Source organism: Tachypleus tridentatus, chromosome 3 (assembly GCF_004210375.1).
Source record: "Tachypleus tridentatus isolate NWPU-2018 chromosome 3, ASM421037v1, whole genome shotgun sequence".
NCBI lineage: Eukaryota > Metazoa > Arthropoda > Merostomata > Xiphosura > Limulidae > Tachypleus > Tachypleus tridentatus.
In genome coordinates this window covers 18,664,534-18,689,500 of record NC_134827.1, presented here as the reverse complement: position 1 = coordinate 18,689,500, position 24,967 = coordinate 18,664,534, and the positions used below count along the sequence as shown (strand labels likewise).

Genomic DNA, 24,967 nt, shown 5'->3' with positions numbered 1-24,967 from the left:
GACACCCCAGTAGCTCAGCAGTAAGTGGGCTTATAACACCAAAAATCTTTTTGATACATCCTGTAAGCAGAGAAAAGCAACCCCCATTGTGCTGCTTTGTGCTTAAGAACAAACAAAAATTGGTGTCACGGGTGATGTAAACTCAAAGAACAATTCTATCTTTCAATGAAATCACATTCTTTATTGACAGTGTGCCTTCCATCATTTTGCTTTATTCGAGGGGAAGAACTAAGTAGTATCAACAATGGTGTTTAATTTGAATTTTGAAATGACACTGGGGCCTGGTATGGGCAGGTGGTTAGGGCACTTGACTCATAATCTAAGAGTCACAGGTTCAAATCCCTGTCACATTTAACATGCTTCCCCTTTCAGCCATGGGGGCATTATAATATGATGGTCAATCCTACTATCCATTGATAAAAGAGTAGCCCAAGAGTTGGCAGTGGGTGGTGATGGCTGGCTGCCTTCTCTCTAGTCTTACACTTAAATTAGGGACAGCTAGTGCAGATAGCCCTCGTGTAGCTTTGTGGGAAATTCAAAACAGAACAGCACTGTCTGTCTTGATGTATACATGATAATGACTAAACTGTATATATGTCTGTTACTCTGGGATTTGGAACCCGTGTGATGTCCTAGAACCTGCTTAAATTTTAATATAGTATTTTGTTCAGAAATATCTTCTCTTTTGTGATCTGATTTTCCTAAGGACTCGTTTTCTTAAGCTGTTCACCTAGATTTTAAATCGTGTACTGGACCTAACATGGCCAGGTGGTTGAGGTGCTTGACCGAGAATCTTATAGTTGTGGCTCCTAATCCCTGTCCCACCAAACATGCTCCCCCTTTTAGCAATGGAGTGTTATAATGTGACAGCCAATCCCACTATTCTTTGGTAAAAGAGTAGCCCAAAAGTTGACAGTGGGTGGTGATGTCTAGCTGCCTTCCCTCTAGTCTTCCACTGCTAAAATAGGGACGGCTAGCACAGATAGCCCTCGTGTAGCTTTGCGAGAAGTTCAAAACAAAAAAACCCTAAATCATATGCTGAAATAAAGAAGTACTTAACTTAGAAAAAAGACAATGTTGTTCAAATTGTTAATGGATTATTATTAGCACTCAGTGAGTTTGAAGGCTTGTAATGCTAAGGGCACATCACAGACAGTCCATTGTTTAGATTTGTGCTTAACAAACAAACATGATGTTGTGTTTGAATGCTGGAATTTTGCACTATTTTGTACGTAGGTAACTTAGTGGTATAAATGGATTCACAGAAAGATCATGTAGTACATCTCTTATTTTTAGGCTAGAGACCATTAAGAACTAATTCATAAAATTGTGTGATTTTGATATTGGACTACTTACAGTTTTTTAATACCTTATAGGTGTACATTCATATATAAATTTACACTGATAAATCTGGTTATTCAAAAGGGGAAATAAACATAAGAAAGCTATAGAATGTTTATTTTTTCCTTATTTGACATTGATGTGACCTAACTGCAGATGGTCCTCCTAGCCTTTTGATAAAGAATAGATTTTTTTTAAGTTGGAAAACTTTTTTTTTATTAAGAAGATTGGTGTGGTATAGTTTTTCACTCTGGTATCGTATGTGCATTTTATATAAATGAAATTTAAAAGGATTGCTTGTTTATCTGGCTAAATAATAGTATGTGCAGAACCTGCCGATATTTTGCTTCATACTAAACGAAGGAATGTAAGAACTTTACAAAGAATCGTAGTTTTATTTGAGAAAATAATTTAGTTACATAACTACAACAGGTGATTAAGCTGCATTGTAAAATTGGTGAATAAACAGACAGGACTTGATGTTTCTATTGTTTGTTGGCGAACTTTCAAACCTTGATGCAATGATTTCGTTTAACATCGAGTTGGAAATAACAGTATTTGATTAACAGTTGATATATATATTAAGTTTATGTAAGCGACAAAAACAAAAGGTACACCCTTTGTAACACAGCTTTTAAACTTGTCACTAGATTGGTTCCTGTAGACTGATTACTCTGCACAACAAAGTTTTTGTTTCTTGAACACTGTTGGGTGTTCCTTATAGATTTTTGGCTGCTGATCACGAAAATCACATCCAAATTTTTCTATCACGTATCGTTTCATTGAAATATTGGTTTCACCAGGACATTTATACAATAGAAAAACGATATCAGGGCACCTGGAATCCGTCAATGCTTGCTGACTACTGTTGGACACTGCAACGTGATGCACCGGACATTTAATACACACGAAAATCAGGAGCAAAACACTTTTAATAATGTTGAACTTAATAGCGTATTAGAAACATAAACGCAATTAAATACGTTATTGCTGTTAAACAGTTAACTATCTATTTCTTAGAGTTCCAACGTGATGAAGCAAAACCAAAACTATATTTGTGCATATCCACCAGGTACCTGTCACAATCAGCAAAAACTTTTCAGGAAGCAAAACTTTTCAAAAAAATTGTTGTGCAGTGTTATTAACCTTAAAATTAATAAATGATTTTTATACTATTCATTAGGTGTGGGAGTTTACATGTTGAGATTTTCACATCTTTGCCTGTGCATTGTCTGAATAATCGACAGAAAACGGTTCAGAAAATTATTCGTGTTCTGAGTAAGATACACAGTCCCAGCAGTAATTAGTTTGATTAATTATAGCATTAGTTTTATTTTTACTTACACTTTATATGTAATTAGTATGTTATTATGGACTCTGTAACCAACAATCTCGTAGATCCACAAGTAATTTGATGCATAAATAATTCAGAATGTGTTCAACAATATTTTAGGGAGAAAACTCCATCGGTAATTTTAGGGTTAAGAGACGTCAAAACAGTTACTACTTGCTAGAAAATGGCAGTAGTTGTTTTAAAACTTGAAACGTTCACGTTTCAATATTTATTGTATTACCTAATAATTTGTTGTATTTTTAGGAATTTAGATATTTTTTCCACCCTCTTACTAAATTAGTTACATTAGGACCATATACCACTGGGATCTGGCTGTCTTCAACTACAAATCCATCATGTTTGTCTTCGTTGAAATTTCCACACTGGAAAGAAGGTGGTTGTGATGCTGCGTATTGGTGTACAAAGGCAACATTTTTCGCCACCCATTTTACCGGAGTAAGAATCTTTCTTTTACCAACAGCATTTATGCCCGCCCACTCCACAGCTTCGGTCCTGCCCATGTACTGGGCTCCTCGATAACCATCAGATATTTGTCGTCTGAAGACCTTCTGCTGGGACAACAAGGGGAACGGAAGGTCTTGAACAGTCTTGCTTGGGTAGTTTGTACAAAACAAAGCATTGGCAAATCGAAAATCAGCAAAATAATCATCAACTGCCTGAGAGAGATCTGTGATCATACGTCTGAGAGAAGAGTTAGTCTGAGGAACCACAAACTGGTCCACTCCTACTACCAAGGTGTAATCTTGTTTGTACATATTCCTGTAAAAACAATCCTGGGTACTAGTGACGAAGTTGTCAGGATAAATTCCCCAAGCTAATCTGATTTCTTTCCAATTTACACCCCATGGCAAAAGCTGTATGTGTACACCTTCGTATGATAGGTCGTAAAGTATTCGTTTGACAGCGGCTGGCGCGCCGTCATCGTAGAATGTGAATTTTGAAATTCCCAAGACTTTATAATAAGCAATGAAATCGGCAATTTGCCAAGCAATATTCGGTATCTTAGATAAATCTGATGATAGGGGTTTTGCACATAACCCTATAGTAGGTTTGTCCAATGCCTGAATTACAGATGCTTGAAAGCGATGCACCTTGATCCACATATGTTGTTGGGATTCTCCCGACTTATTTGTTCTCAGAGCAACATCTGATGGACTTTCATTACCTCCCAGTGGATCTTTGCATTTGAATTCATAACCAAGCTCACTCCAGTTTTCTTTAGTTAGCTTCGCATACGTGGCGTTGACTATCCGTACAACAAGGTCACCGAGTTCATTATGGCCATACCTCATCAAGCACTTTGCTGTCAATAACTCTGGAACAAGTTCATCTGGCCAGCCAGATTTTCGTATACTGGATGCAAAGATACGAACAACAGGTGCATCTTGCACCCAGTTGCGGTTATCCCAGTATGCTGAGTAAACAAGTAACTGATTTGAAATTTGCTGCCACATGTCAACCCATCCATCATGCTCCCTCAAGATGTAAGATGGCTGACTTTCGTTCCATTTTGAAGTCTTCCAGTTTGGTTCGTTTAATGAGAAATCTGTTACATACCACGGATCTGGTTGTGTGTTCTTCTCTGTCTGGTGAAAAAACATTTGTAGAAGGGGTTGTTTAATAACTTCTATTGACCGTTTGGACTGTAATAATTTTGTGTAAGGTTCCAGGTGTGACCCGAAGTCTGTAGAATGTAGTAATATCACAATACTTCCCACCAGTAGGACTGCGCTTCTTCGTCGCCACATTATTCTGAGCATGGCCGTTGGTTTCTCTTGACTTAGAAATTCTTCACTGCAACGAATAACATTCTTTAAACTTGTGCATTTTAGTTGAATTTTAATTTTAGTATTTACAATAACAGTAATAACATTTTAATTGACCGGTTCTGTTTTACAAATTAATCAGAAAATACAAGCAAATAAAATATCAGTACTACCTATTAACCCCCGCTAGTACAGCGGTATGTCTCCGGATTTACAACGCTAAAATCAGGGTTCGATTCCCCTCGGTGGGCTGAGCAGATAACTTTGTGGCTTTGCTATACGAAACACACACACACAAGTGGCCCGGCATGGCCAAGCGCGTAAGGCGTGCGACTCGTAATCCGAGGGTCGCGAATTCATGCCCGCGTTGCACCAAACATGCTCGGCCTCCCAGCCGTGGGGGCGTTATAATGTGACGGTCAATCCCACTATTCGTTGGTAAAAGAGTAGCCTAAGAGTTGGCGGTGGGTGGTGATGACTTGCTGTCTTTCCTCTAAGTCTTACACTACTAAATTAGGGACGGTTCGGTGCAGCGGGCAAACAACCTACTTACTTAAATACCTGTTGAAGAACCCGCAAGCGATTGCGGCCCTATGTTCCTTGATGGAATCTAATGGTGATTGAATGAATGAATGACTACCTATTACTTGTAAAGTGCTACATGCAGAAATTAGACAGAGATACAACTTTTAAAAGTAAAAATTAACATAATTATAAATAGGTTTTATAATCTAGTCAAGAGCCTAACCTTATCCTCGGACATCAGGAAAGGACGTAAGTAGTTGCAAATAAACACACATTGCCTACAATATTCATTATAATTTCGTCGAAACCCGAAAAGTGAGTAGCGTACTAGCTGTGCCCCCAAGTGGCACAGCAGCATGTCTCCGGACTTAGAACGCTAGAAACCGGGTTTCGATACCCCTGTTAGCCAGGGTACAAATAGCCCATTGTTTGATTTCAAACCAACAAACTCATCAGCTTCAGCCGCGACATATTGTAAAGTCCCCTGCTCTCGAGGCGTTATAACCATAATGGTTAAACATGCTATTTGGTTAAAGATTACCCATGCGAAGGCTACTGCTGACTGGTTGCCCTTCCAGTAGCCACTAATTTTAAATTATAGATTTCTTTATTGAACCTTAGGGGTCTCAGATCTTGCCGTTTATGCCAAATTTGGTATAAGGTATTTATTCAGGTTGGAAAATACCTTATGAGGTGTTGTTTAGCAATGTGTTCTATTCTTAACTTGGATAATAAGTTTCAGCCTTAGGTCTATGATAGGTAACGTAACACTTATTAACACTTTTGGCCCAGCATGGCCAGGTGGTTAGAGCGTGCAACTCGTAATCCGAGGGTCGCGGGTTCGAATCCTTGTGACACCAAACATGCTCGCCCTTTCAGCCGTAGGGACGTTATAACGGTCGGTCAATCCCACTATTTGTTGGTAAAAGAGTAGCCCAAGAGTTGGCGGTAGATGGTGATGACTAAATGCATTGTCTTACACTGTTAAATTAGGGATGGCGTGTACCTTTGCGTAAAATTCAAAAACAAATATCAATATTTGTTTTTTCTTCTGGGGTTGAAACATGGCTTTCCTATGGCATAACCCATCTTAAAACTATCACTAAAGTCACAGCTGTTGTCTGAAAGGCTTTCTTAATCTTGTTGACCTAAATTAAGAGATCAATTATAAAAAGTTTGGATTTATCGAAGTAAATTAATTATGTCTTGTTTAATTTTGTTTGCGACTTTGTTACAATGCCAGATTATTATTATTTTTTGAGAAATAAAAGCAAAAATTACGGTCATCCGGAAACGAGTTTGAAATAAGTTTTACTGTATATATTTTGTAACAGTAGCGACACATTCATTCGACAGGAACCGAATATTATTGATAAACAGTAGAATGACGGCAGCAAAAACGAACATTTGATTCTTGAACCTTTCGGAATATACATATTTCATTTTTAGCAAGCTATACGAACAGGGTAAAATATCAGATACAAAAGTTTATAAAATTAAAACATTGTATCAAAAAGCAATTAAAATGCAGAATAAAAAGATGCTTGTTAAAATACAGACAACCAACAAGGAATAGAATAATATAACAGTTGTAAGAATATTATACAAGTATTTAGAATTGTAGCGAAACTTTACTATTCTTTTAAAGTTCAAGTTCACGTATAATAGATGAACTTTCCAGATGAGATGAATTTGAAATTTGTAATCAAGATGGAATAGTTATTGCTTTCACAATATGTATAAATTGTGGATTTAATAGTTTTGACCCCCCATCTTTCCTACTGGCATAGCTGGATGTCTACGGACTCGCGCCTCTAGAAATCGTGGCGGGCAGAGCACAGACAGCCCATAATGTAGCTTTGTGCATCCAAACAACAAAAACTGTATTGGTGTTGCGTACCATTTGTTTAAAAACAAAACTACCCGTCTCCAGTGACGAGAAAAGTTTACGTTAATCTATCGATTTAAATTATTTCGTGGGATTTAAAGAATATTAATTATGTTGCATTCTTGCTTTCACCCACTAGCAAAGCTCTGAACTACTTATACCGCCCGTGGTAAAATAAAATGTTGAGCATATTAATAACATACGGTAAATCTGCATTTTTTATTCTTTTACTTATGCCACGTTTAGAAATATGAGTGATAGTGTGATTGATTCCTAATAATGTAGAATATTCTGCTTGCAAAATAATATTTGGTATGAATATTATTTACGCCTCTTCAGGAGTGTTGAGTTTTGCTTTCGTACATAGCTTTTGAAACAGGAAACAGACGAACGTTCAGAGATACCCCGGTTCGTAATGTATGTAAGGGTTCCTACCCTTTCCGGACACGACACTGCTGATTGGATAAGTTTTATTGTTATTTTTTACCATTGTATGATCATTTAGGATACGTTACATAAACGTCTAGGCTGTCTCCCACGACATAGTTTAAACGACTGACAAGCTCAGTTTCGAGCATCGGATCGGTAGTTACGGTGATGACTGATGGAAAGTGTCGAATTATAGCTAACAGTGCGTGACTGAGAATTTTATAAATATAGATGATAGGGTAGCCATCCTTGAATCTGACTATAAGAATGACAATAATGGTTCGAACCGGATGGAGATGGTGGTTCTAAGCGATCTGAGGCTGAAAATTTGTAACTTTATATTTTATATAGAAAATATTTAGTTTCAGATAAAGTCTATAGTAACGCCGGCTTTCCAGATCTTAGGGTCATCACACTGGAAGAGAGTCGAAGTAATAATATCCAAACTACATAAAAAAAAAATAGAGGGTGGGTGGTGTATTTATGTAATCGATTCATAATTGTTAATTAGCATATGTTTTATCTTGTAGAGAGTGCAGAATGCCGATCTAAGTCCACGGTGTCGAACACTGTTGCCAATTGCTACATGTGGCGAAACAACTATTGACCTGTGTCGAATTGGTGCTTTATTTTATACCACCTACTGGCCCGGCATGGCCAAGCGCGTAAGGCGTGCGACTCGTAATCCGAGGGTCGCGGGTTCGTGCCCGCGTCGCGCTAAACATGCTCGCCCTCCCAGCCGTGGGGGTGTATAATGTGACGGTCAATCCCACTATTCGTTAGTAAAAGTGTAGCCCAAGAGTTGGCGGTGGGTGGTGATGACTACCTGCCTTCCCTCTAGTCTTACACTGCTAAATTAGGGACGGCTAGCACAGATAGCCCTCGAATAGCTTTGTGCGAAATTCAAAAACAGAAAACAAACATTATACCACCTATTTTTAAATATAATTAATTATATCACTAATAAATTGAAAAGATTATTGTGTATTTTCTAACTCTCTGCATCTATAAAAATACAGTTAAATTTTTTGTCATGTGTCGAAAATGTTATATTCTTCACAATTTTTTGGCGATTATGAAAAACTGTTGGATGTCGCTTCTCTACGAGAAAATTTTATCAGCTGCAACAAATCCGCGACCAACCTTACTATGACCAACAGAAAGGAGAAGAAATATATCAACTGTGCGTGGTTTTATAGCAAAGCTACCTCGGACTATCTGCTGAGTCCCCCGAGGGGAGTCAAACAGCTCATTTTAGCGTTGTAGAGCCGCAGACTTACCGCTGTACCAGCGGGAAACTATAACAACTGCAAGGAATATTTAAAATGCTTATATGTATGCATGAGCTGTTACATTATGACACATTATCATATATTTGCATTGAATGTACATTGATGCACCTATACAACTTCATAAGACTATCTGTATATATACAACTTAAAATGTTATAAAGCCTGCGACCCGGTATGACCAGGCGGTTAGGGCGCTCGATTCGCAATCTGACGATCGCGGTTTAAAATCCCCGCCCTACCAGACATGCTCGCTCTTTCAGCCGTAGGGACGTTATAATGTGCAATAAGTCCCACTATTCGTTGGTAAAAGAGTAACCCAAGAGTGGGCGGTGAGTGGTGATGACTAGCCGCCTTCCCTCTCATCTTATACTGCTACATTAGGCACGGCTAGTGCAGAAAGCCCTCGCGTAGCTTTGGGCGAAATTCAAAACGAACCAAATAAAGCCTGAATATATATATATATACAACCTGCATCCTTGTAGAAAAAAAAAACTCACGCAATGCTAGAGGAGCAATAGCCATTCAATCCGCATGATGTCAATCGAAAGGTTGTGTCATATAGGACAGTATTACTGTTATACAGGTTTATGTCCATGGTGAACAAACAAAAACCAAATAAAACAAGAACATTAAAAATTGTTAATTTGAACAGGGGTAATAGGTATCTTAAAAATACATAAACAAGAAGGGTAGCTTCAAGTGAAAATGGAATCACAAGAGAAGTAAACAGACAAGTTTAAGATTCTGTATTAACATTTCCCCATTTTGAATCCATGTCTGAGATATTTAGGAGAGTCAAAACAAGGATTTGTAGCTTGAAGATATAATGTCAACACTATGTGCTAAACCATAATACTAAAAGACTGAGTATCATATGGATATACAACTACATTTATTTGATAAACAGCTAATAGACGTGGCAACACCAACGTACGGTTGTTTTAGGTCAACGTATGAGATTACATGAGAGTTTCATGTGAGCGTCACGCATGACTCTCAAAGCACATGTGAACGATGTGAGTTAAAGTTCACTCAAAAGAAAATTTAGGCCTAGGATTAAAAACAAACAAACAGTTCTTTACATTGTAATTACCCATTACACAAATTTTCCGATAAATGAATAATATGTATCAAAACCAGTTTTATGAAATATCAACAACACGAGAAATAAGGAAAGAATTAAATCTTTTTACAATTATTGAAATAATATTTTCGTTGGTGCCATTTGCAAGATAGTTCGACGAAGTTCATTCAAAAATAGTAAAATATTGAATGAGTGGTAATTATAACAGCAATAATGCTTTAAAATAAGTGCAGTCGGAATATAATGTAAAACTATTGATAGTTATGTTTAATGGAATGTCTTAACATATACAACAAATCACATTTTCTTGATGTCCAAATTTAGATTTTACTTTCTGAGAATTGGCAGGTCAATACAATATATATACACATGCAACGCGCTTTAGGTATTATTAAATAGTCTTTTTTTTTGTTTGGAATTTCGCACAAAGCTACTCGACGGCTATCTGTGCTAGCCGTCCCTAATTTAGCAGTGTAAGAGTAGAGGGAAGGCAGCTAGTCATCACCACCCACCGCCAACTCTTGGGCTACTCTTTTACCAACGAATAGTGGGATTGACCGTTAAATTATACGCCCCTACGACTGGGAGGGCGAGCATGTTTAGCGCCACGCGGGCGCGAACCCGCGACCCTCGGATTACGAGTCGTACGCCTTACGCGCTTGGCCATGCCAGGCCGTTAAATAGTCAAAATAAAACCAAGGTGGCCAGGTGGTTACAGCACTCGACTCGTAATTTGTGGTTCGCGGGTTCGAATCCTCGTTACACCAAACATGCTCGCTCTTTCACCAATGGGAGGCGTTATAAAGTTACAGTCAATCCCACTATTCGTTGGTAAAAGAGTAGCCCAAGAGTTGGCGGTGGGTGGTGATGATTAGCTGCCTTCCTTCTAGTCTTACAGTGCTAAATTAGGGGCGGCTAGTACAGATAGCCCTCGAGTATCTTTGTTCGAAATTCAAAAACAAACAAACCATCAACAGTAATTCTGGCCTAAAGGTAAGATATTTAATGGACTTTAGTACAGAACCGCTAATTTTTATGATATTATTTATTTGTCTCATTAACAACAACAAGAAATATGTAATTGTTTGTTTTTGCAAATCTTAATTTTGAATAAATATAAAAAATATCTATTCCATCAGCTAAGGCCTCTGAGCAGTTGCCGTCGCTCGCCCACTGTCGACGGTCCTGACTGCTGGTGAAGATAAGTCGTCACATAAAAAGTTATAACGCAACTACATTGAGTTTTGTAACAAAACAATGCTTTTTGTTTTGTTTAGTAATTGTTCTGTGCATAAATATGCATAAATATGGTAGCTTAAAGCCATTAGCTACCACTTAAAAGAATTGAGCAGCCAGTAAATATTCTATTCCTAAGTTTTAGGCGAGAATACGGTTAAATATTCCTTATGCCTTACCTTTCGTGATACTGTTTCGTGATACACACAATACACCCAGTAATATTAGGCTCTAATCCAGTCGGACGATATTCCAATACCGGTATATTACCACGACTAGAAGCCACCAAGGCTTAGATCACAGTAAAATGAATTCTACAAATGGCATCACTCTTACCGTGGTTTTCAACATTGACAATTTTTGGCGTGACGTTTCGCTACAGATGGAATTATGTGATACAAATGGAAGAAGTAAGTAAAAAAGAAAAAACACAACAAACAAACAAACTTTAAAACAGCTGCACAGACTATTTTTGTACTGTATGTGATACCCGTACTTCTGGGTTATTAAAATACCGTGCTGGTTTGTAATTACCTTAATTGCACAAAGTTTCATTATCCACAACAATGCAGTAGTTGACGCTCAAACGGGAAATTTCAGACACGCCCAGTTCAACAGAGAGTTCGAATTATTGGTTTATTTTCTAGTGGATGTTCACTGATGTTATTCTTAGTTCTATCGAGTTTCCATAGGACAAGAGGTGTGTTGGTTTTTCTTATAGCAAAGTCACATCGAGCTATCTGCTGAGCTCACCGAGGGAAATCGAACCTCTGATTTTGGCGTTGTAAATCCATAGACTTACCGCTGTACCAGCGGGGTGCGATGAGACGTAACAGGTGATGAATAGCAATCCCAAGTTTTGATGGTCTCAATAACAGCATAAGTATATATTATATTCACTTTCAAAAATTGAATGAAGAAAATATTTGAAAATATTTATACTGCTTAGTGATATTGGACTCGGTGGCAAAAATAATACCTGATGTCTAATACATGTATTAGTACCACCATGTATATAAATGTAACATTTTACATGTGTACAGAAAATAAAGATTACTCTAAAAATGAGTCTTTAGGTCAAAGGAACAAGAAAGAACAGAACCATAAAGACTGTGTTAATGAATAATATAAACAGTGTGAAAAAGAGCAAACCACAAGATAGTTGAGATGATCAATCCGAAGGACAACAGTGTATGGTCCAATATTTGATGTTTATAAGTGATAAGGGACTAATGTGGCAAAAACTCAATTGAAAGATACAAGTTTAAAACCAATTAATCTGCAGATTAAAAATAGTATGTGAAACCCATTGTCCAAGGAGCCTCTCCGTAAACCTTTAAATAAATATGTAGTAAGTATCGTGTGATTCATTATCCATACAAATAGCGTATTCTGTTATATATGGAAAGATACCAGCGTAGAGGAAAAATGTCAATCTCTACAATACGAAACACTTTGTCTTTTTCATGACCTCCCAGCAGTAAGTATCAAGTATTAAGTATCAAGAAAACACTGGAGAAACGAAGAGAACACTTTTACTTGGTCGGATGTTAGAGATATTCAAATAATTAGTTTTAAAAACAACAAAAATGTTATGAGCAAAAATGTCTATGAAAGAAACACCATATACAGCTACAGTGCTGGAGTACCACTTGAGAGAGTTATTGTCTAAGTGTTTGGATATCTACCATAGAGTAACAGTAGGAAAAGATACATCAAGACTGCGAATAACTATTTCACAAAATATCTAGACACATATACTATTCCAAACGAAAAATTAGAAATTTTAGCAAAGAACCTCGTAAATAAATTAATTTCAAGATTTTGGGTGCCTATGTAGCTTTAGTCAAGTCCGAGACATGAAAAAACTTTGAATCAGCCTTATTTATGGAAATATGTCAGATCCATGAGCAGTATTGTAAATTGTAGTTTTAAATAATGTCAAACGTTTTCCTATGTGTGATTATACCATCCACGTATATGAATACGATATTCTGGGGTGTTTCAGAAATATATGTTCCATTGGTAATTGTTATGTAGTAAGTGCATTACATAATTCAAATAGTAACACAACAAACTGAGAGGTTCCCTGTCCTTCTTCAGATTTTACTTTCTTTTTTTCTTACTTTTCATTCAATTTTCTGTCTCTTTCCTTTTGAGTTTCTTTTAAGTGTTTCACCATCTCCAGCAAAGTTTCGATCTCAGTTCGTAATCATGCTATCTCCTTGAAGTTTGGTCAAAACCGTATTTTACTTTTACCAAAATAATTACACTTCTAACACCAATGTTGTATTGTGTTGTGTTACTGGAAGGGTGGGTTCTTTTTAGGTACTTTGTAAAAACAATGCCAAATCCAGTCCACATGACGATGATTATGAATCAATACGTTTTTTCAGTAATGTTTACTATAGTATAGGGTATGTTCATGAGTGCTTCATGAGCAAGGTTTGGACATAAATTCTGACGTTAAAGGTACATAAGCCCAACTTACCTAGAGAGTTGTTAACAAGTCATAATTTGCAAGATAAAGTCAAGTAACAAGTCATTTTGGGTAAGTCACAAGTCAAATCATATTGTTAAAAATCTGTTTGTGAGCTAGCCAAATGTTGTATAAGGAAGAAAGTGCACTATACCACTTTCTTGGTTTGTTATGAGAGCCAAAATAATGTACCCACATTTTAGTTTTCACAGGCTTAATAATAGTTTGTTTGGATGGGAAATTTTCAAATATACATAAATTAACTAAGATGGATATCATTTGAAACTGATGTTGTGTCAAGGTAAACTGATGGTACTCTGTTTACCATAAGTAAACATATATTATGTTTCATATGCAACAGTTAATGGTGGTGAAAATCCAATTGAGTTACACAACTTGGTAAATAAAGTATTAACTAGCTTTTATTTTGAACAAGCTACACTACAAGGTCTCCAAGTAGTGTGCTTGTGCTTAATATCTGCATCAAAGTGTGTCATATCATTGACTACGAGAAAGAAATACAATTTATATCTAAAAACTATTATACTTTAGAAATATCAGCTGAGGCGACATTTTGTCACTACGCTTAGCTCTATGAAGGCGCATCATGAGATTTCGTTTGCTCGAATTTTGCACAAAGCTACGTTAGGGCTATCTGCACTAACAATCTCTAATTTAGCACCGAAATACTAGAAGAAAGGCAGCTAGTCATCACAACCCACCGCCAAATCTTGGGCTATTCTTTTAGTAACGAATAGTGGAATTGATCATCACTTTATAATGCTTTCATGACTGAAAGGGCGAGCATGTTTGGTGGAAAGGGGATTCGAACCTGCGACCTCTAGGTTCCGATTTAAGTTCCCTGACCATGCACAATGGTGCCTCCATTACTGAACATTTACTCGTTCAAGAAGAGAACTAGAAGCGGGAACAGTCAGCACTCTGATAGGTACAGGAAACAGTCTAGAGAGGTTGTTCTTGTTGAGAAGTGAAGAGATGCATTGGATCATTTTGAAATTTCTGGTACATTTTGAAGTATCTGTTTAGTTTTAAAGATACAAATATCATAGAAGCCTCACCACAGTGCCTGCTCCTTTTATACCTTGCAAAAAGTCGAGGGACATTCTGGGATGGAATATCTCCCTCCTGGATTCTAGTGTCGTTTTCTTTCAGAACTGTACTGACCTGGGTCATGAGCAAATCTGCATGATGAATATTTGGAAGAAACTCAAAATTAAAGCAAGTTGTAATCTAAATTTTCATTCATCTGTTATTTCTAACTTGAACTGATCTAGCGATGGTTAGACTCAATGAATATGAATCATCATCACTGAAATGGTTATAAACATTTAGCAGATTATATATAAGTAAACATACATGCAATGCTGATAGAGCACAAAATCTGAAAGTACTGATGAGTTATATTTGATAATGTTCAAATTTAGCTTCACTGGATCTGGGTCACATTCATAATGCGTATTAAACAACTAATATTAATTTTCGTTTAATTTACACCATATATTTTTAAAACATAGTTGGTACCATTCAGCACGCCTCTCATATTTTAAAGGTATTTTAGCCGTCTCATCGTCTTCATTTGTTTTTATTCAAACAAACGGCTTCCTTAAAACAAGCCCACACTTCATATTTCACTCTCATGGCTCAAACAGCTGTTGTTATTTTAATGATATTTAGATTTTGCAAGTTTCTTGAGCTTATTATTCAGTTTTTCTGATGCCAAACATCATGTTCGATTCAAATCATGCAAAATGCTGGATCAAGTACTGCTCAAAAGAGATAAATGGGATAACCAAACAGCAGAAATTGGCACTTTCCTGTGTTGATTCCTTCATTTGTGCGGTGACAAAGGCTTCTTGAAATATTTTCCATAATGAGTCTTTGAGAGTTCTGATTAGGCCATTAACATTTGATGTAGATCATGCTTTAATGACAAAACACGTGGTTGGATAGGGCTTATGGTGACAAATGCTCTCCTTGCATCAGGTTCGTTGCTTCATAGAAGGATTCCAAGATAGTGACTAGTCTTTGCAACTGGCTCCATTCTCTGCTGCTGGAAACTACCTTTTTACATGTTGCGTCTTCTAGGAGATAGCATAATGCCTGATGGTTTAATCTAACTACATGGGTTCCATCTGGTGCAGTTTAGAGCAAGAATCGCTTTATTAGGCTCAGGCACTTTTCAATGGATTTTTTTTGAAGGAGTAACTGGAATTCAGCAAAATACATCACTTTTAAGCCTTACTTATGGCGAGGTTGATTGCTTTTTTTTTCCTTCAGCCTGTCAGTGCCATGCTAGTTTTCTTCCTGTAGTTCTTCCCATAAACTGTCATAATCGGGGTCATCAGCACTTGTAGGTCCTACATTATCATCAGTGGTTCTGGGGATGTACACAGTAAACGCTTTTTTCATGTTTGATGTATTATCACATATAGTATAGTCCATTTTGTTTTATATTACAAATTCGTCACAGGTGGCTTCAAATACCTCGCTTATTTTTCACTTGTGTGGGAACCTATAAATCTGCTACAACTTGACAAGTATGACTTCAGATTTATGGCAGACTTCTTTATTTCAATTGCAGTCACACCAAGAAAACCTCTCATCTGTCTCTCTGACCAGATATTTTCAGTGGAAGAAACCCAGGATGTTTCTTGTAGTTTGGTCTTGATGAGATCTTGTTGTTTTGTAACCATGTGGGATGATATTAACTGGCTAATACTTGATATCTGAAATACTTATAAAGTTGTGAAAACTATGTTCAGTTATTGACAGTGGCATCCCACAGTTACTAATAAAGGTAGATATAAATGCCTCGGTAATGGCTCGCTGAGTAGGATATGATACTCCAGTACTGTGTTAGTTACAATGGATGTAACTAGTCTTTTGTCTTGATTTCTACTCTTGTTTTTAAATTACAATACTCTTTATATCTGTGCAATAAGTTAAATAAAAATAAAATATTTTAATTATTTCAAAAAAGAAGAAACAAAACAGGTAAGGTGAGATAAAGGCAGATTTGTGAAAGTTTAACATACTTTGAAATAAGTCCTAAAAATAAGTAGACTTTGATGGATGAGTGTGACTTGGGCCATGCATGTTTAATTGAAATCAGTCATAAACTTTTCAAATGTGACAAAATTTTAGTGTTTTTTTTTTGACAATATGACTTCTAAATGACCTTTTAATTTTGATGCCTGACTTACATGCATTTTGACAGAAAAATATTGCTTTTCTCTTTTAAGCTTTACAGTACTTTTAATAAATCCATCAGAAGTGGGCACGTAATTATGGGCAGTTGATATTATTATGATTAAGCATATTAATCGTATATATATATCACATTGAACATATTTATATTGAAATATCAAGCAATTATTAACTTATGAAATATGAATACTTAAAAACAAAATTCAAGTTATTGTTGTGGTAAGCTATAGTAACAAGATAAGATCTCTTCATATCAAGTATATTTATCAACTCACAATTATTATTTCCCACAAATAAAAGAAACATATAAATATGAAAGTGTGGGTAGTGTTACACTTTTTTTTAAATGCCAAAAAGGACAATTCAACGCTGTCATTTTCATTTTATTTTTATTAACTTACATACTAATTCGATCCTCTTATTTCCAAATCTGACACTTTATTGGAATTGTATTTGGGGTGGGGTGGGGTGAAATTCAGGCCCTTCAATGTGCATTTAAGTTATGATTAAAGTATGTGCTGGTATTGCAACAAAAATATGAAGACTTGCATTGAGTAAACCGTATTTACATTGTAATATGAACCTAGACTAGGTCTAGACAGTATTTTCAATACAGGATGTAATATAGATAACGTGAAAAGTTACTCGCCTCTCAGCGCACAAAATGTGAAGTAGTATTTGCCCCATCAGTGACCTTACTTTTGCAGGTTTTACACTAAGCAACTATTTTTCTATGGAGAAAACTACTAGTCTTTAAAATTCAATGATATAGCTCTCGGGATCATAGCAGCAATCTTGAAAAAAAGTTTGCTGAATTAACAGTACACACACAACAAACACATACACTAAGTATCTCTCTCAACACGACTCGGTCAATTTGACCTACCACATGTCCTCTTTGTACTCGGTTAAAGTCATAATAGTTTTTATGGTACTAACTTTTAATGTAGTAAGTTTATTTTCACAAAATTTGCAGACTTTCAGTAAACGTTATAAGGTTTTCACATAAAAAATCATATTTTTAGCGAAGTATTTTAATAAACTAAATAAAAAAGATTTGTCCGTGAATATATCTAATATTTTTTACTCGTCAGAGTGGAAAGCGATTTTAATGTTAAGATTAAAAATAATTTATAGAGTTGATTTCTTCATCTATGCATATCTTCAATCACACCAAAAAATTACGATTTAGCACTGTCGAAACATTTCCACACAACCACCAGAACAAACCTCAAAATTCAAATACTAAACAAAACTGACACTGATCCATTAAGCAACACAATACGACATCGGAGCTTACGATTTATTCCTGACATCAGTTAAAAAATAACACTTAGGGAAAACTTGCCATTTAACATAAAATTCTTGTTGATTTCAAATTCACACCAAAACTCAGCCCTAAACTAAAAACATTATTAAACCAAACTTACATAGAATCGAAAAAAAATCAATGTCGTTTAGAAACCAGGATTCTACATCAGAGAAACCAGTAAACATTGGGGAAAAAATTCACTAAACATGACTCTATGTAACACAGATTTTGTTGCTTATGTTGTAAAAGTACAGAAAATGGTCATTATTCCCTTCAAGCTTTGCTTTTGTGACCTGGATAATGAAATTTAGAAATTAACCTATTTTCTATGTAAAAACTGGCAAATTTGCATATTTTCGTTTACATAAAGTCTGAATAAAACAACATATGAATCAAGATTTACATGTATCTATACTAAAGTTATACAAAAATGTTTAGAAGTGAGTAGTTTTTTGATATTTGCGACTGTAATGTAAATCACTTTCATGTATCAGCCCCCAAATATAGTCTTCCACCATGATTTCGTTATACGCTCCCAGGTCACAAAAGCAAAGTTTGAAGAGAGAAATAGGTCTTTTCCATTTGCTTCAGGCATAAGTAATTGGTAAATAACACTTTCTGCTCAGGAAAAAGAAAAGTAAAAGTTTTGTTATTTTGTTTTAAAATATCCACTAACATTTACCACCATTGCAACTAAGGAAACCTCAGTATGTATATACAAAATGCTATAATTTTAAATAAAAGACCAAACATCAATAAACGCAGAGTAAAGGAAGTTATCTTAATTAAACAAAGCAGCCATACCCTAAACCAATGGTTCTTAACCTTTTTCAGTGTTTGCACCCCTTTCAAATCAGTAATCATTTCTCGCACCCCCTGGAAACTTAAATATAAAAAAAGCTAAAAATACAAAGTTGATGTAATCAAAATTTTTTTTTAATCTTCATACATACAGCATACCTTTTTTCAAGACAAAAATTCAGGGTACATAATGAAAAATTAATTTCAGTTTTGTTAATGATGTTTTTATTTAGCCTGTAATGCACAGTAAACTTAGTGACTTCGTTGCTGCTGTTTTTTCTCTATGATGGCATCAAATCTTGGCGTCTTTGTACTGAGTGCCACTCGCATGTCATGTTCAGAATTCAGCCGATTTCTGCATTTTGTTTGGATGTGAAGTAGACAAGAAAATCCTTGTTCACACAAGTAAGTAGTTGCAAATGGTACCAGCACTTCAAGAGCTTTCTTCGCTAATGCAGGGTATGCTTCCAGCTGAGAAGCCCAGAAGTGTTCCAGCTGACTATTGGTGAACTCCATTTGGATTTCACGATTGTGTCTAAGGTCGATGAGATCTTCCTTGATGCCGCTGACATCTTCCAAATTCTGCATGAAAGGATTCAGGATCCAGTTGTCATAGATTTGCAGCTCTCCACACGAGAAGTAACCCTCAAATGAAGTACGCAGCATCTGCATATGTTCAACAACTTTGCAACAAAGTCTGGATGCAGGGTAGAATTTTCTGTGACTGTCTCTTCCAGGCAGGGGAAATTTGCCAAATTCCCCATCTTCAAACGCTTTATCCACAAGACAAGTTTTTCTTTGAATGCAGCCAATTTCGCGCTTGCAGTCACAATGTTGAGTCCCCTTCCTTGCAGAGAGAGATTGAGTTCATTGAGAGCTAAAAACACATCAGCCAAATAGGCAAGCATCTGAACAAAACTAGGTTCTTTGAAATATATAGCCAGTTCTTGTACCCTTTCACGGAGAAACTGATGAATTTCTCCTCTCAGTTCAAACACACGAAACAGCACACGACCACGTGACAACCACCTCACTTCAGTGTGGCACAAAAGAACAGTGTGTTCCTGACCCATTTCCTCACAAAGTGACTGAAACAATCGATGATTCAAAGCTCGGCTGCGAATAAAGTTTACAATCTTGACACAAATATCCAGAGTTTTCTTGAGATCTGGGGGCAATGTCTTTGCTGTAAGAGAGTGACGATGAAGAAAGCAGTGAGTGGTTTTCAGATTAGGAACTTCTTTCCTCATTAATGCAGCAAACCCAGAACGATTGCCCAGCATTGCTGGTGCACCATCTGTACATATTGAACCAATTTTGTCAAGGTGAAGTTCGTTTCTTGAGAAAAATTCTTGTATTTTGTTAAGCACATCTATAGCTTGTGCAGTTGTCTTTAAGGACTGACAGAAAAGGAAACTTTCTTCCACTTTTTTCTCCTTCACGTAACGAACTACTGCCAATAGCTGACAACAGTTGGATACATCTGTTGATTCATCCACTTGTAGGCTAATCTTAACTGGACTAGCCTTGATGTCAGCTACAACTTGTTCCAGGATGTCAACACTCATGTCGATGATTCGGTTATGGATTACATCATTTGACAAAGACACTTGTTGGAGTTTCTTCTCAGCTTCCTTGCCGAGAACAATCTTTGCCATTTCAAGGGCACATGGCTTGATCAGTTCCTCACCAATTGTATGGGGTTTCTTTGATTTAGCAATCTGGTATGCAACTTCATAAGAAGCACGCAGTAAAGGTTTCTCTGTTGGCGAAAATCCATAAGTCGGCAATGTGCCAACTTGATCAAACCTAGCTCTTTTGACCTTTAATGTCACAATGTCATTTCCTGCATCCCTGCCACCATGTTTGTTCTTGAAATGTTCATCAAGCTTTGATGGCTTCAAGTTCGCATTGGAGAAGAGTGTGCTGCACAGGATACACTGTGGACGTTGTGTCCCATCCTTCTCTGTAGTACAGGTGAAACCAAACTTGACATATTCGTCATTCCACTTTCGTTTCTTCGACATACTGCAGACAAATCTGGAAAAGAAACACATTCATGTGTAGGTGTTTTCTTTTTTTTATGAATTATCTCTAAAATATGTGATGGAGAGACTGAAATACCTAGTTTAATCAGTAGATTTGTAGGCATGACAATACATTCTATGAAAATATTGTAACGGCTACACTGCTACAGTGATGATGTAGGTTATGTAAACAACCCATCGCTCATTTAAATAAATGTGTAGAAAGCAAAATCTGAAATAATACATAACCAATCTTCCACCCTACTGTTATGCATCAGAAAAAAACAACAACATTGAAACAGGGAGACCATAACTCACGTGTTGATGGCACGGATGGGTGGTGTGGACTGAGACGTGATGATAACCTCCCTCTCTCTCCGTGTTGCGCACGTGTCCTGTACGCGTCCCTTCCTCGTCTATCCAAATGACATACCCGTTTGTTTACCCTGTATTGGAATCTGATGCAACTTTACCACTTCATTAGGAAATCAGGTTTAGGTTTAACTTTATCTCGGAACACTGCTGACGCAAAAATGTTTCTTCTTAGGAGAAATATAAAGCATACTCTTATGTAAAAATATAGATTTGCTTTAATTATTCATGGGCATCCTCGCACCCCTTGGGAATCATCTTCGCACCCCTGGTTAAGAACCCCTGCCCTAAACCAACACCTCGGGGTACTAAAATACTTTATCAAGCTGTGAAGCGATCACAGTCGTGTGACATCTTTGTTCCATACGGTATATATATTCACGTGTTTGTAAATTACCCGTGTATGAGGATAACATGATCCTATCGAAATATCGTACATTTATAATAAAGTTTTTCATTACTCAGTCAAAACTGTCTTAAAACTTTTATTTTGTAAAAAATATTTTTTTCGTCAAATTTACATTCGAAATTTAATTAAATTACATTTTGTTTATTTTATACCAAGCAGTTTAACACAAACTCATAGCATGGCACAGTGTGGCCAGGTAGTTAGGGCGCTTGACTCGTACGTTATCTGAGGGCTGCGAGATAATTCCTGTCACACCAAACATGCTCACCCTTTCAGCCGTGATAATGTAACGATAAATCTCAATATTTTTTGGTAGAAGGGTAGCCCAAGAGTTGGCACTGGGTGCTGGTGACTAGCTACCTTTCCTCTAGTCTTACACTGCTGAATTATGGACAACTAGCGCAGATAGGCCTAGTGTAGCTTTGCGCGAAATTCAAAGCCAAACTAAAATCTTAGCTAATAATCCATATCTTAATAACGTATGTGTTTTAATTTTATAAGGTAATATTAAAAAACATCCCGAGTTTTCTTTATGAGAGAAACAATTTTTCATGGCATTTTTTCTCTAGGTATCTGATCTTTAATTTATTTACCACCTTCCAAAATTACAAAATTTAACGTTTGGTTCACACTTGTACATAATGACACATTAATTAGGCATATGCACTGCGAGCAGCTGAGTTCTGGCAGTGGGCAAAGACAGTGTCAATCCCACTATTCGTTGGTAAAAGAGTAGCCCAAGAGTTGGCGGTGATGACTAGTTGCCTTCCTCTAGTCTTATAATGCAAAATTAGGGACTGCTAGCGCAGATGGTCCTCATGTAGCTTTGCGCGAAATTCAAAAAGATTCTGGTTTCCCGCTCGTACAGCGATAAGTCTTCGGTTTTACAATGCTAAAATCAAGGGTTCGATTCTCCTCGGTGGACTCAGCAGATAACCCAATGTAGCTTTGCTATAAAAAAACAAAAACATTCTGTTAAATATCATTAAACTATACTGTACATCATTATCGAAATGTTTCTTTATGCATTCTGTCAACAATTAAGTTATTGTCCTTTCTTTTTTCAGTTTAATTTATGTTATTGTGGAAGATGTGCATTTTTAGTAACTTTCTTGTAGGTTATCAACTTAAACCACCACTTATTTTTTAATTCTGTTTCACTGTTAAGTTTTCGGTTTTACCTTGGTGAGCACAGCAAATAGTCCGATGTGACTTTGCCATAACAAAATATACGCATATAATTCCGTTCCAAGGTTTAAAGGGTGAAAAAGGATCGACTAACGGACATCGTTTCATACTTATTGCTCGTGTAAATATCGAGAACACGTTTGTTTTAGTAATAAAACTGCTGCAATCGTTCAACGCTATGCAAATAAGATTTCCACATGTAAATCACGTATGACACATACAGTCACAGCAAAACTCTTAGGGTAGACCAATCAGTAAACAATATTTTATAAACATGGAAAGTTACAGTTGCGTCCATTAATCACGAGAGAGCTGAAAGTGTCCACCCTGTTAGAGCCAAAATCCGCCCAAACAAAAATAACAAATATTTGGTGTTTTATGCACTACTAATTAGCCACAAAAGTAGTAGTACAGTGGAGCCCCTCTAAAGCAGTCACATTCGGGACTGAGACAAACTGGCCTGATTAGAGGGGTTCCACTGTACATAATTAGGGATTATGTAAACAAAAAAAGGACTGTGATTGAATGACCGCTTTCAAGGGGTGACCGAATCTGAGAGGTGGCCGTTTAGAAGGGTTCCACTGTATATCGTTTTGTAGCCACCTGATGGGAAGATTATAAAAACTACTTGACAAAATGGTGAATGTCCTGAGATTTTAACCTCTAATATACAGTTAAAGCCCATGGAATTCACTGACATTCTCTCAGACGTAGGATATCATCCTACCCTGCTTGCTATCGTAGGTTCACTAGCAAAAGATGAGAAAAGACGTTCCAAACATTCACAGAAGAACAACTTTCGTGTAGAGCGAATATCATCATCATATCCATACGTTAACCCTAATCCAAAACTCTCATAGGAGCCAGTTTGAATTCTTCTCATTAATAGTAATGAATATTTTGACATATTATATTAACATATGCTTTAAAATTCAGACTTGCATAAGTGACAGCAGCATACTGAAAATGAAGTAGAAACCATGTGAGATGTACAAATGCATGTTTTGTTATTACACGGTTTAGGTGAGATGATAAAGCTCGTTAAATACCATATCTTACATTATCAGACACACAAATACATATATATATATATATATATAGACAAAATGTCAGTTATATTCACCTATGGTTACAATTAACAAAGTAACTGAATACCAGACTATACCGCTCAGCATGATCAGGTGATTAGGACGCTCGCCTTGTTATTTGAGGGTCACGGGTTTGAATCTCCACCTTACCAAGCATGTTCGCCCTTTCAGCTGTGGAAGCGTTATAACGTGGCTGTCTATTCCAATAGTTATTGGTAAGACAGTAGCCCAATAGTTGGCGGTGGATGGTGATGACTAGGCGCTTTTCCTCTCGTTTTAAACTGCTAAATTAGGGACGGCTAGCGCATATAGCCCTCGTCTAGTTTTGCGCGAAATTCAAACCAAACAAACATCAGACTATTCGATTTTCTCTCTTCTACCAGTTTCGTGACTTCAAACATCACTCTTTATGATACAATTTTACTGAGAATCTATATAGAAACATTTAAATACTGTTTTTCAACGTAGAGCATACAGTAAGGAAAACACTTTAAGTTGGATTGATGGCGCGTGTTTTGAGTAGTTAGAAATGATGTAGGTCCCTAATAAGGAGAAAGAGGTTTTGTGCACCTGACCCTCCTGAGTATTTAAAAATTCAACATGCCCAAATACCCACAAAAAAGCGAAGCGTCCCTAATTAGATTTGTAGTATGTTTCAAATAAAGTAGCAGAATATTATCAAAAGCACATAATAAAAAACGACTCTATTTTCAAAATCAATTAAAGCACTTAGAAATCGTCGTTATATTATGTATAGTAATAATAGTTCTAAGAATCTCTCTCCCCTCAATTTAAGTTATAAGAAAAAGTTCATCTGCTTGTAATTTATAATACTCTTACTTATTCAATTACTGCTTGGATTTACGTACGACGGGTGTATTTTATATGGAATACAGTTTGGTAACTATTTTGAGTAAAAGAAGCAACACGAGGACTACCTGCGCTAGCCGTTCCTAATTTTGCAGTGTTGAACTAGAGGGAAGGAAGCTAGTCATCACCACCCACCGCCAACTCTTGGTTACAGTCTATACGTAAATAAATTTCGTTGAATATAATTTTTATATCACCAAGTAACGACCTATTTGAATAATAATATATCAACTTGCATTTCTTTTATGATATTGTGTTGAAAGTAACATACACCTGTT

The 24,967-nt window shown here is 36.5% G+C and overlaps 1 protein-coding gene across 6 annotated transcripts; it reads right to left on the bottom strand.

Moving 5' to 3' along the window:
* LOC143246473 (uncharacterized) lies at window positions 1–24,967 on the bottom strand. 6 transcript variants are annotated; one of them, XM_076493241.1, is made up of 2 exons: window positions 23,887–24,913; window positions 1–4,489 (listed from the first exon to the last, which is right to left on the bottom strand). In XM_076493241.1, exons 1-2 carry the CDS (start codon window positions 23,904–23,906, stop codon window positions 2,935–2,937), a joined length of 1,575 nt encoding a protein of 524 aa, XP_076349356.1. In that variant the 5' UTR covers window positions 23,907–24,913; the 3' UTR covers window positions 1–2,934. The 6 variants fall into 6 exon arrangements, 3 of the variants coding, with proteins under 3 accessions (XP_076349356.1, XP_076349357.1, XP_076349358.1); XM_076493242.1 differs by having other exon boundaries at window positions 23,897–24,912; XM_076493243.1 differs by lacking the exon at window positions 23,887–24,913 and adding an exon at window positions 11,095–11,279.